This window comes from Toxotes jaculatrix, chromosome 14 (assembly GCF_017976425.1).
Source record: "Toxotes jaculatrix isolate fToxJac2 chromosome 14, fToxJac2.pri, whole genome shotgun sequence".
Classification (NCBI taxonomy): domain Eukaryota; kingdom Metazoa; phylum Chordata; class Actinopteri; family Toxotidae; genus Toxotes; species Toxotes jaculatrix.
The window spans coordinates 15093947-15106442 of NC_054407.1; the positions used below are offsets into that span (position 1 = coordinate 15093947).

The 12496-nt window shown below is 41.1% G+C and overlaps 1 protein-coding gene across 1 annotated transcript in view; it reads right to left on the reverse strand.

The window, feature by feature from the left end:
* Positions 1-6972, reverse strand: part of LOC121192846 (solute carrier family 22 member 23-like) — a 32608-nt gene extending 25636 nt beyond the window's left edge. The window contains exon 1 of the mRNA XM_041054766.1: positions 6183-6972. Coding sequence (XP_040910700.1) covers positions 6183-6620 — 438 coding nt within the window. The 5' untranslated portion in view covers positions 6621-6972. The remainder of the gene's footprint in view (positions 1-6182) is intronic.
* Between the last annotated feature and the right edge of the window lie 5524 nt (positions 6973-12496).

The following is a 12496-nucleotide window of genomic DNA, read 5'->3' on the forward strand; positions in this document are numbered from 1 at the left end:
GATTCTTAGAGCGTAAACAATGCAGTGTTTGACTGCTTTTACATGAACTGAACAACGCCCTGGTTTTCCCCGCCCACCCCACAGCAGTGATGAGTTGTGACAAATAGATCTCATACACAGCCTAAGCAATGGTCACAGAGGTGCAGGAGCCAATGAAAAGACCAGTGGTGTATGTGCACTTACTTATAAGAAGAATCTCTCAATAATTACCCCAAAAAATCTACCCAAACCTGCAACTTTGACTAACACTGACATAATTACTAAATGATCCAAGTAGAGTACTTAATACTGAGAGGAACAGAAGATGACTTTTCACAGATGAAGTGGATATTAGGGCTGTTTTTGGCAACATATGCCTCCCAGCTGTCTGTGCTGACAGAAGCTGCAGGAAGGAGCAGACAGGGGCGTGGTGGCCGTAGCAGGTGCATCGCCTATGGGAGGCTGATCAACACTGACCTCAATTCTGTTTCATTTATTCACCACACCATTCATTTCACATGGCAGCTCGACCTCACCTTCAAACACAAAGTGTAGTTTGTTCCTATATTTTTCACTGAGGGGCTTTAACCTCCCATAACCCCTACCGTGGTGACTTGTCTAGAATGGAACGCTCCAGGATTACCCAGAGCCACCCAGCCATCACACGATCCACGCATGCCACTCATTCATGGTTTCAGTATCGGTGTCAGCAGAGAAAAAGAAAGAGGGAGGCAAACAAGTTCCTGTTGCACAATCACTGCAAAGCCAAGGGTGTTTAAAAAAAAACTAAAGCTTCCCTCCTCCAGGGCTGTGAAAATCCAGCATATATACTAAAATGAAACTCTGAGTCTGCGGTTACAGAGGTTCCAGCATTGCACGGCTGGATGACAGTGTGATGACTGTGCAGAACAGACATCTGTGGGCGGGCAGAGACAGATGACCAGTGTTGTAAAATACCAGCATATCAGCATCCCCAAGTCACATGACACAGACAAAGCAGCAATATCTCACAAGTGTTAAGTGGTGCTGAAATGTGTAGCCAAATGGGCAGGGCATGGCAGGTTGTGATTGCCAAAGTATCATTACTGTGTTTTATTTAAAGGCATCTACCAATTTGCATGTATTATTAACCAGGTCTCTTTCCAGGCCAACATTCTGTCCAAGTTCATACACCATCATTAATGGGCATCCACTCTGCTATTAGCACGAGTTGAAAAATTTGGACAGACTTTCAGCTATAGCAGAACAATGAAATCCCAGCAAACTGTGATTCAGTCTAAACATGAGTCAAATCCATGCAGCTTGTCTGCTATGCCCCTATTATTTCTGTCAGTTGCTCTCTTGCTATTGTCTCGCTCATTTGGGAGTAATGAATAGAAGTCAGTGTGTAGAGCTGGGTTAGACGCATATAAATCTATTAGCTGACAGAAAATGCAGAACAATGAAGGGCCAAGAGCAAATCAGCTGAAATCCCCAGGGTGTCTGTCGACCTCTCTCAAACGACTGGCCACCAATGATCAGTCCACGCCAGCGAGTCTCATTAGCTCAGATGAAGACGCTCTCAGCTACAGCTGCACATTTCTGCACTCGTTGAACTACAGAGTGGTGGTGGTGGTGGGGGTTGCTGGGTGGGGGGGTTCAAAGGAAGGGAGGAAAGGAAGGAGGTGGATGGAAACCCAAGAGGAGGAAGGAATAAAGATTATACAATGTAAAAACAGAACATGCAGAGAGATAGAGAGAAATGCAAAGAATAAGAAAACTACAGGGAAGGATAACAAGCTAAAGAGATAGGGATGTTTAAATGCATTGTGAGGAAAAGGCAGAAAGCACATGGAGAAACTGCTGCATAGTTACTGCCTAGCAACAGACCATCACTGTGGTTATCTGACTCTTTCTGCTTCCAAGTGCAAGTTTTAGCACCACTGCCTCAACAAAGGGCTGAAATCCTATAATGTGGTGGTAGCGTAGGTGAGGGTGAAAGAGAACAAAAGTGATGTAAAAGGAGGGCGAGTGAGAGCAAAAAGAAAAATCTATACTACACATACTGACTTTTTTTTTAATCACACTTTTGTGTTAAAAAGAAATGCCCAAATATCAGACACTGGAGATATAGTCATACGGCCTGAGAGCAAATTTATATCATGCAGGTGTGATGACTAATATTACTGTAACACCCAGACTATACAACACAACAGATGACGGCATTGCCTGGTGGCAGTTATATTTTTTCTGCAACCAACAGTGACACATGGTGAAACAGCACACCTTTTTCCTGTCAATCTACAGTTGTTGTCTGTTGTGTTGCCAAAAGAGATTTCCCATGCATCCACAAGACACCAACACTCCCACAACCTGAAGTCCATCACACAATCCTAACGACATACTTAAACCAAGGCCAAGGGTCAGGCACCCCACAATGCTCACCCCTCCCTGTTACAAAACAGCATTTATCAGAAACAAGCCTGCAGCACATAGTCTTGTCACGCACAAACACACACAAACACACACACACACACACACACAAACAGAGCCTCAACAGAGTTTTATCTTGTGGTCACACAAGAGTCTTTCCTCCCAGCTGACACTGTGAGTGGCTGTCATTGTGTGCTGACTGGGTATCTGCAGTGGGGTCATCGCCTTTCGACAGCTGAGACTGTTTCAAAGTGTCCCACACTGATCTGGGGTCTGTGGAAGGAGCCAACCAGCTGGGTAAACAGTATGCAGGGACACAGAGTAGAGGGGCCTGCATAGTGTTCAACCACGGTATCATCTTTCACATCCAAGGGTGTGCAACCTCCAGACACTGATACTGGGCCTGGGTGTACCCACCAATGTACTTTTGGTACATATCTTCCTTATCAGTTCCATACAATACTCTAACCCACATTCTAAAAAACATACAAAATGGCACTGGCTCACCATATAACTGTACCATGTATATATATTGAGTCATGTTGAAACAATTACTTGATTAATCATTTAACTAAAACTAATTTTCATTATGAATTGCCCAATAGTTAAAAATTTACATCACAGTTTCCCAAAGGCCAAAGTAGCATCCTCAAATGTCTCGCCAGCAGTTCGAAACCCAAAGACATAAGACGAACAGTAAAAGCAAATCATCACAATTTAGAAGCTATGAGAACACAGAATGTTTGGTATTTTTCCTTTAGAAATTGCCCAATTAATTTATCGATTATTATTATTATTTTTTGTTTGTTTATTGATTAGTCATTTCAGCTCAACAATCAATGGAAAACTATTTTAAAACAATAATAAATCAATCAAGTAAGTTGTTTATTAAGCAAATATGCCAAACATTGGCTGGTTCCAGCCCCTAAAACACAGATTTGTCTTTTTTCAGATTGGTCATTTGTCAAAATTTTAATCAGAATATTTTGGGGTTTTGGGCTGTTGGTCAGCCAAAACAATAAAAGACCTTGGATGGGAACTTGTGACTGGAATTTCTTTACCATTGTCTAAAATTCTACTGACTAAACAAAAATAAGTCTGTGTTCTAGATGTCCATGCTGCTGTCATAGTTTGGTACAAGTCCAAAAATCCATTCTACAGTAGAGTATCACAAGAGGGGGAATCCTAAATTCAGCTTTAGATTTTTAAAAAATCACCATAAGTCCATAAATGCCACATGTCACTGATTAATATACAAGAACTAAACTTTCAGAGGATCAATAGAGAGGTTAATCTTTGCTTTGAAGAGGTTCTCAGGCCACTATTTTGGGCAGCCTGTGCAGCTGCTACCCATCTGAATGCGAGAAGAGTAGGGTAGGCTGCAGAGAGACTCTATCTGTCTCTGAGTAATGATACATTCTCATTTCTTAGGCTCAGTCCAATTAAGATGGACCCTGAGGAGAGCTTTGACTCAATTAGGATGGGTCTCCACATTAACCACTCTGAATCCTTCACCATCACCTCAACCTCTGCTGCCCCCATCAAGGCCTTCTTTCTGTGATGCCGGGAAAATGGAATGAGCGGAAATGCATTCCTGTGTTCCCAATTCTGGAAACAAACCCTAAGTGGCAAGCAGTGAAAACCTCTATGTTTATTTACATGTTATCCACGTGTGATACTAAGGGTTAACGGAGTAGTATGGCATTAGAATTTGTTGGTACATTTTGACACTGTTGGCACTGTTCTGCTTTTTAGGGATCGAGTGTCACAGATAGCTGAGCTATCAGTCATGTGCAGTTATGCCTATGCAATCCCACCACAGGGAGAAATGCCAAGTCATCACTTCCTGCTGAAGTGTCACATCCTAGTGTCTGTGCTGTAGTGGGGAAAGGAGGCCTTACAAGAGTGAGGGACAGGTTGTCAAAAAAAGACAAGAGTCAATTCTGCTTCATTTTTGGCTCCATTTTGATATTCTGCATGCTATCTGATTCAATTTCTCCCGACGGTGACCTTGTCAGAATGTGGACGGCATGGGTCAGGGAAGACGAGCACTGCCAGACACTTTTACCAACTGCTCAGCCCTGTCACTGATTTGCAATGGTGGTAGTGTCAACATGACATTCTCGGCATGTGTGCAAAGACAACACAAAAGTTTGGATCTACACGTTATGATGCCAGCATGAGACAGCAGTGTTTCAGAGTTGTAAGCCATCGCACTGGAAACATCTGTTCATTCTTTAGGCTTGAGAGAATAGACATTTTTTTGATTGTTGGTAATAAAGACCCACCCAACTGATTTTCCTCACACATGCCTTCATATTCAGCTGCAAGTTGAGTATTTTGAATGTCTCCATCCATAAAAGTTTGTTCATACAACTCCGCTCTCCAAATTACCCTGCAGACAGTTAATGAAATCAAGACTTAAATTGTCCCTCAGTTCACGCCTGAATTAAAATGCCACAGCAACATTTTATTTGCTTTATTTTAATGAGTCCATTATCAGTGATAACCAGAAAGGCTGTTGGCATCAGGGATGCCAGCTCAGGGTGCCACAACCTCCTCCTATAGCACAGAGAGCCTTCAAAGCCTGGCCTCAGATCAGACTCTTCCTGATAAGCTGTGTGATTATGGCATGTGTTCCAAACTCTTCAGAGGTGAAGATGCTGCAGATTAAAATGCAATTGACTGAGCTCTGCAAGGGTGTGTCAGGATGTCAGCGTGTGTATCAACATTTAAACTTCCTATAAGCAAAAATGAACGATGAACATGTTAATCCCCTCTGTTTCTAAAGTCTTAGTGGCACTCTGATCAGAATATGAGTATTCTCTCCGAAGATTTAATCACATTATCCCGTTGATATTAATGTCAAGCTTTCTCAGAGAGTCTTGTGGATTTAAGTTTCATGCTTTCCTTCCCGTACTAAAATAAAACTTGATATCTCGACATAAGCATGCAGCATCCACAATGGGAGAAGAGCTGATAGCCATAATGAGATATTAAACTCTTCCTCCTCCAGCTAGCAGACCAACTCCGATGACTGCAGGCCTATACTGTCTCCTCAGCCTGGCCTGTTACAGACATATTACAACATAATAGTGATGCCATAGGAGGTAAAGACACCCCCTCTGAGAGCCACATGCACACTTAAAGTGCCCAGAATGACAGCTGTAGGAATATCTCACTGATGTTTGGTTAGTGCAGAGATAGGGCAGGTGATGTTTGGCCAGGGATGGGGTTGCATTATTCTAGAGAGTGCACAAATGACCTTTGCTCTAAATCAAAGGCTCCGTGTCTATTATGTGCATTACGACAACCGGCAAATTCCACCAGCCCTGGCAGTTTTGCCCAAAGTGCCAATGGTGGCCTCCTCTCTGTATAGCAGCTGCTGTTGCCATGACTCAATGTCAGCACGATGCTCTCACCTATATAATCCTACTACTTTTAGGGTCCGATGTGGACCAAGTCGTAGCTCTGTGAATCCCTACAGAATAAAATGACTCGGTGTTTAGGCGGCCCACTGTGAAGAAATGCACGCCTTGGATGCAACAATGGAGGCTTAAGCATAGCCCCTATCCAGAAGCTGTCTTAAGAACACGATTTGGGAACAATTTTATTTTAACATGACTGAGATGGTGCCTGAAAGTGGCATTTTTTAAAGGGTGAATGTAGTGTAATTACACCCTCTTACCAACGTAATTGAATCCTAATAAGATTAGAGCGGACTAGGGTGTCACAGATGCATAAACACAATGAGATGGAAAGGATGCAAATCCTCAAGATGGACAGCTTACCTTGGTAACCACGTTCTGCACAAGTCCCGTGTGCAGCTCGAATGTCCACTCACTGCACCTACACTGCATGCTGGTCGTGTCATTGTGGGTGCCGTGACTTCCATTGATATAACTATAAGCTGGCAGCGCGCTGGTGTTTTTTGGACTGTCTAACAACGACGAATGACTTGTAGTCTGATTAGTCAGATTTGCCAAAGGCTGGATACATGTGTTGTTAGGCTGGGCGAGGAGGAAATTATCAGAGAACTGGCTGAATCCAATAAATAACGCAGGAATCCATGTCAGCACGATCAGCTGTTTCTGGTACTTCCCAAATCCCCCGAGAAATGGCAGAACACAACCGTCGATGCGTGTCAGCAGCCCCGGCGACGTGGTTTCGGGGGACACGAAGCCGTTCTCCGGTTGATGGTCCTCCGTGTCGAGCTGCACCACGGCCATCGCGGTTTCGCCGATAGATGCCTCCGTTGTGTAGCGAAGCCGGGGTTGCAGTGCTACCCCCTGTCGACTCCACAATGCGTCAATGCCCCCAGCTCCGGCGGTGAAAGCCGTGCGCAGTCAATCACTGGAATGGAAATAAGACGCACCTCTTTATTATCAGGAAGCACTCCCCTCCGTCTGCCACCTAAACAAGTGTGGGACTTAGTGCCGGCTCAAGCTCCCAAAACAAAAGCGGGCTGCGGATGAATTAGCCAATGACGGGGGAAATCTATCTCATGATCTTTTCCGTCGTCTGATTCATAGTATCTGTGGCTGTCAGCTGTGGCAGCAGAGTCCTGGGAACTGCTTCCTGAGTGATCCACAGGTAACACACCTGCCCACAAAGGCTGTGACTCTACCCAACATGGCCACCTGTAACCACTGGTAACCACTTTGAAAGGAAAATACTCCTTCTCTTTGCAGCACTAGACCAAGCCAGGTGCTGAAGGAGAACAACATTGTTGTTCCTTGTAATAACAGCAGTAATTACGTTTGTATATCTAAATTAGCACCGCGTTTGACATGTTTTTTGTGTATTCTGGGTATTTTTTACAACCATGTTGTGTGTAGCTATATTATTTAATGGAATAGAATAAAATAAAACTAAACCATAGCAACCACCGTTCCTCACATTCTGACTATTCTTGAGAAATTCCAAGTAGTTTTTGAGTGAGATCCTGTACTTTAAGAAACTACAAGTGGCACAGTATCAAATATTCAAGCTGAAAGACATAATAATACAAGAATACATTTATAATACACACGCACAGAAATACAAAGACTGTAGATGCACAGTGCAGATGTCCTATCAGCGGGGGGCAGGAGGATCTGTCCCCGCCCACTGGCAAACAAAACAAGCTATTTCTACTGTAGAAATTAGTCAGGAAATGAAATGAAAATATTTTCTATTTTCACAGCCTGGCAGCCCAAAACTTTTCATAACTAATGACTTATTACTGAACTTTAAAGATTCAAAAACTTTTTTCTTCCCCATTAAAACATTAGTTCCAGCTTATAAACATACATTTTATCAGTATCAGACACAGTTATTAATTATCTTGATAGTTTATCTCTTTCCCACATTTTACTGAAACTCCACCACTTGTTTGACAAGACATATATTTATAATTGATGTCTTATTGTGAAAATACTAAAGATTTATGGTTACAATTATGTCTTGAGTTATGAACATGATACTTTGTTTTGGAATGCTCATTGTGAAGGAGGTCCCCTCATGGAAACTGGATAAATTAAACAATATTTATGATAACATAGTGTTCAGTATTGGTCAAGTTTGATTTACACCCACTAGCCTGATAGCATATCTGACCATGTGACAGCAAGCTCCTATTTCAGCTACAGCTCATGTGTATTTAGCAATGCTTCACCCTCCTGGTCGTGATGTGCCAGTACACACATTTTTGTTGACTTGGGGAGCTGAATCATGCACATTTAAATTTCATTAGTGTCTCAAAGATTAAGAGAAGGCATGTATGTATGTATGTTTGCTTATTGTCACTATTTGCGACTTCTCTCTTAGACTTTTATAATGAAAACAACAGCCTACAGTTAAACCACATTAAAGCTATCCTTGACCCCATCTTATTTCACATTTGTATAATATTTTCTAAGCCTTATCACACAGCTCTCAGTTGTTACTCTATGCAAAGTATGACAGATCCTGCTCAGCCACAGGAAGGACTGAGAGCCCTTGAATAGCCTACAGCTGCTTTGCATTACACACTGATGACCCCTGCTGGCAGATTGGTGCAAAAGCACTGGAAAATGAAGGGTTTTTCTTTTTATCTGGCAATGATGAAAAATATTTTTTGTTTTTTTTAAATCCATGAAATTGTTTTGATTCAAACAAACTAATGGCGTTGAGAGTAAGATATAAATCTGCTGATTTTCTTTGACTGATTTTCCTTTTCTCACAAAACAAATGACAGGATATATGTGTAAAGTTAAGCTGTTAAATGGAAATTATTAATCAAACATGTCCTGTGCAACAGCTTATAAATGAATCACAAATGTCTGGTAAAATGAAAAATCTCCTCCTTTGTTCTTTTGTCTGCTGCTGTGTGATCTATTGCCATGTAACAATAAAAAAAAAAACATTAAGGACTAGACCTATTTTATCAGCATCATTTCCAAATCTATCACCCAGACCACACTTTTCATAGCAGTGTGTGCAGAATATATTGTGTGGCTGTGCTCCAACAGAAACCCGCCGACCATTGTACTATCATATTATCTTATTGTGCTGTGTATCATTCAGACTTGCTTGTTACCCTCCCTGGCAACTAATTCAGGTGTGTCCAGGATCCGCCCCTATGTGACGCCATGAGTCAGCCTGTGTATGTGCATGAGTGTGTTGTTCTGTCTGTCTGACTTTGTCATAAATTCGCTGATTACACACAAGGTGTAAAACAGAAAAAAATGTGGGTGTGCCTGAGCTTTCACTCTTCAATGAGTAATTCAAAACTGTTCTCTTGTGAGAAGACACACAAACTTTTTCCTTTTTCAGATAGCTATATATCTGTAGTAGCAATTCAACATGTTATCGATGGATTTATAGATTTAGATCGTACCATACAGTGATTAAAAAACAACAACACCACAACCTTCCACAGGACAACAATGTAGCCATTTACTGTACAGGCCTATAGATTTAGTACACTTTGGTTTCAAAGTCCAAGAGATAGCCTAGTGCAATACTGTGTGATTTATTACTCTGGGTTTAATGTCAACTTAGATAGAGTGAGCAAGAACCATACAAAGATACACACACACTAATGGACAAATATACTGTAAAAAGCCTTCACTTAATCCTCTTGCAGATAAGCAGATATTACAGAAGATAATGCGGTTAATAAAAAAATGCTTTTTAGCTCAACATATTTGCAGAACAGCCGTTGTAGATGTAGATTTTTATTGCTTTTTTTCAATCGCAGTTGTGGACAAAGGTCATGACCTTGGTAACTGTCTGTGGAATTGGGGAGGATTTAATCACAAGGAGTTTACATCCTACAGTTAGAAAGATACTCCAAATGATTCTGATCTTTTGTGAACTACACTGCAAATTATGATCTTAGTATTTCCTAAATTCTGGCTACACCTACAATATTTATTTAGTGTGAAAAAGTTTCACAGTTTAACACATTAAATCAATTTCAGAACCCCAAATGGTTTTGTAAAGAGACCCCTGAAGAAATGACATTTTTCAACACTGTTCTATGAATTTATGAAGCTGTGGAAAGTCTGAGGAGCCATCTGTTTGTTAACAAGCTGCATGGGAAACTCAGATCAGGACACGACAATAACAAGTGAGACAATGTCAATTGTCCACGCTATTTAATAAACCAGATGTCAGGCTTTTTTTCTTACTGTCTACCCAGAGAATGATGTCAGTACGAATGTCTGGAAATGATATCATATGTGTGTCGACAAGTGTCAGCAGGTCTCACAGTCACTGTGACTCACTAGACACAACTTCTAGGACCTGTTTGTGAGAGTTAACCTGGTGTTGCCCTTGCATTATTTTTAATTAATCATATTTCATCTAATCAAACCAGACTTAGTTTTATATTCCAGATGTCAGTTTGTTGTGGGTAACACATGTGGAGGTGACGTATTCACCTTTGCAACAAAGCTCTATTACGACTGGGAAATGCAGTAGTGATCCAGGCAGGATTTTACCACAGAAAGCAAACATCAAGTTAAATATTTACTCTAAGCCAATGGAGAGACAGTAAACAAACCTTTTACCTTCACCTGAAAATGGCCTGTGCACATCTGAATGGACAATGCAGATAGAAAGTAAAGATAAAAGACAGGTTTTAAGGATAAGCCAGAAGGTGGCTGCAGTGCATGATGACAGATGAGCATTACTAAATCTGATAACATTTCCTTGCAGAATTTGTCACACCTCAATATGACTGCTGTGAGACTGAACCTTTCAGAAAGACTCTTATCTTGAAGAAAAAAATGTGATTACACATGCAAATACCAACACAGTGAATGTATTATATATATATAAACTCAGAAAATAGCTGTAGTGAATTGTGTTCATATAATAAGGCCCTTTCCGCTGGAGAGACCTTATAATTAATGGCCTGAATCCAATTAATCCAATTAATTCCTACTATCTCATTATACAGTACAGCAAAGTTCACTGTCCCACTGTTCAGTCACTCTCTTTTGGCATGAAAGCTGTCATTAGACTGCGGTTTGGAGAACTGTACACGTTCAGTCTTGTAGAGTCGTTTGTTTGGAGAATAGGTATTACGATCTGAAAAAAGAAAAGAAAAAAACAAACACACAAAGCAAACCCATCCAGACCTAGTGGGGAAAAAATGTAGGGTGTGTCTTTAAGCGGGTGTGTTTAGCATTTGAGACTGATCTTTCAAGCCACTGTCATTATTACAGATGAGGCTGTCATGTTACAGTTGGAAATAAAATGAATTACTGTATGAGATACAAACATAAAGCACAGACAAGCCATGTCAAGTCTGTTTAACACGTGCATTTGGTGTCGTGGGTTCGAAAATTCCTGTTTGGGGCGTTGGTGTCTTATAGTCATTTGTTCAGTTCTCACCCATGACCATACCTCCCTCTCCCTGTGTCTCCCTGTTTCTCTCTATTCTCACACTTCTGTGCAATATAGTGGTGAAGTGGAGTAGTTATGTGCGTGTGAGCTAATGACAATAGCTCAAACACCAGAGGGCACAATATATCTATCAGCAAAGTCAACTAGAATCTTTTGCCTTTTCCACTTGCACAGTTAAATAATGAAATAAAATCACACTCAGCCCAATTGACATTCAGACCAAACTTTCTTTTCTTTACCCACCCAGTTTTCTCAACTTTGCCTCAAACTGACACTAGGTATGTGTGACCCTCCCTGCTCTGTCTGTCTCCTTGTCTTTCTCACTCCCTTTCACTTTTAAAAGTTCAGACACACCTAATCCTATTTGCAGATGCATTGAGAGATAGTAGAGAAGTACAGACAGAATGAGAATAAAAGAGAGAAATAAAAAAAAAACGAGCATTTTTTTTTTCTTTACAAAAACAGTGCGATGATTGGTTGTTGGTGTAAGCAACTCCACAAAACACTGAACTCTCAAATGGGCTCCATTTGACCTCAAGAATGTTGAACCCGGGCTGACAAATTCTTTGCAAAACCACTATCTCCACTCTCTCCACTGGTGATTAAATGTGTTGGCTGCTGTATTCCTGTCTTAATTATTGCCAACTGTATTTGTCGGTATCACATGCCAGTGTTTAAATGAGCCCACAATAATCCTGAGTCTATGACAGAGGGAAAAAGAAGAATGCAAATACTCCAGATTTACTGGGTACTCACATCTAGAAAGAAATCACAACATGGATTTAGAATAATTATTCAGAGAGTTTATAAGTGAGGTTCAGTGAGTAAATTTACATTGGTTGCAGTAGTATTCAGTATTGTTTTTTTTTTTTTTTAAAGCATATTCAGGATATGGCATTTACAAAGAACATGAGAAACCTGGTCGGTTGCAGACATGATTCTAACAATATCCAGGCAGGATATTCCGAAATCTGGATATGAGTGTTTACATGTGCACCATACCACCTGCTCCTCACCAGGACACTAGTGTGTATAAACATGTTAGAGGCCTGAGGATCCATTTAAGAACTGGGAGTCCTCAGCAGAATGGCACATTACAAGATTACATTATTGCAACATAAATTCCAGTGAATTTTGCAGAATGACACGGACTGATCTTCCCACACAGGCTAGTGGTTGCAGGAGTGTTTCGTAAACACAGAAAAGGTGTGGTTTCTATCCCATCCAA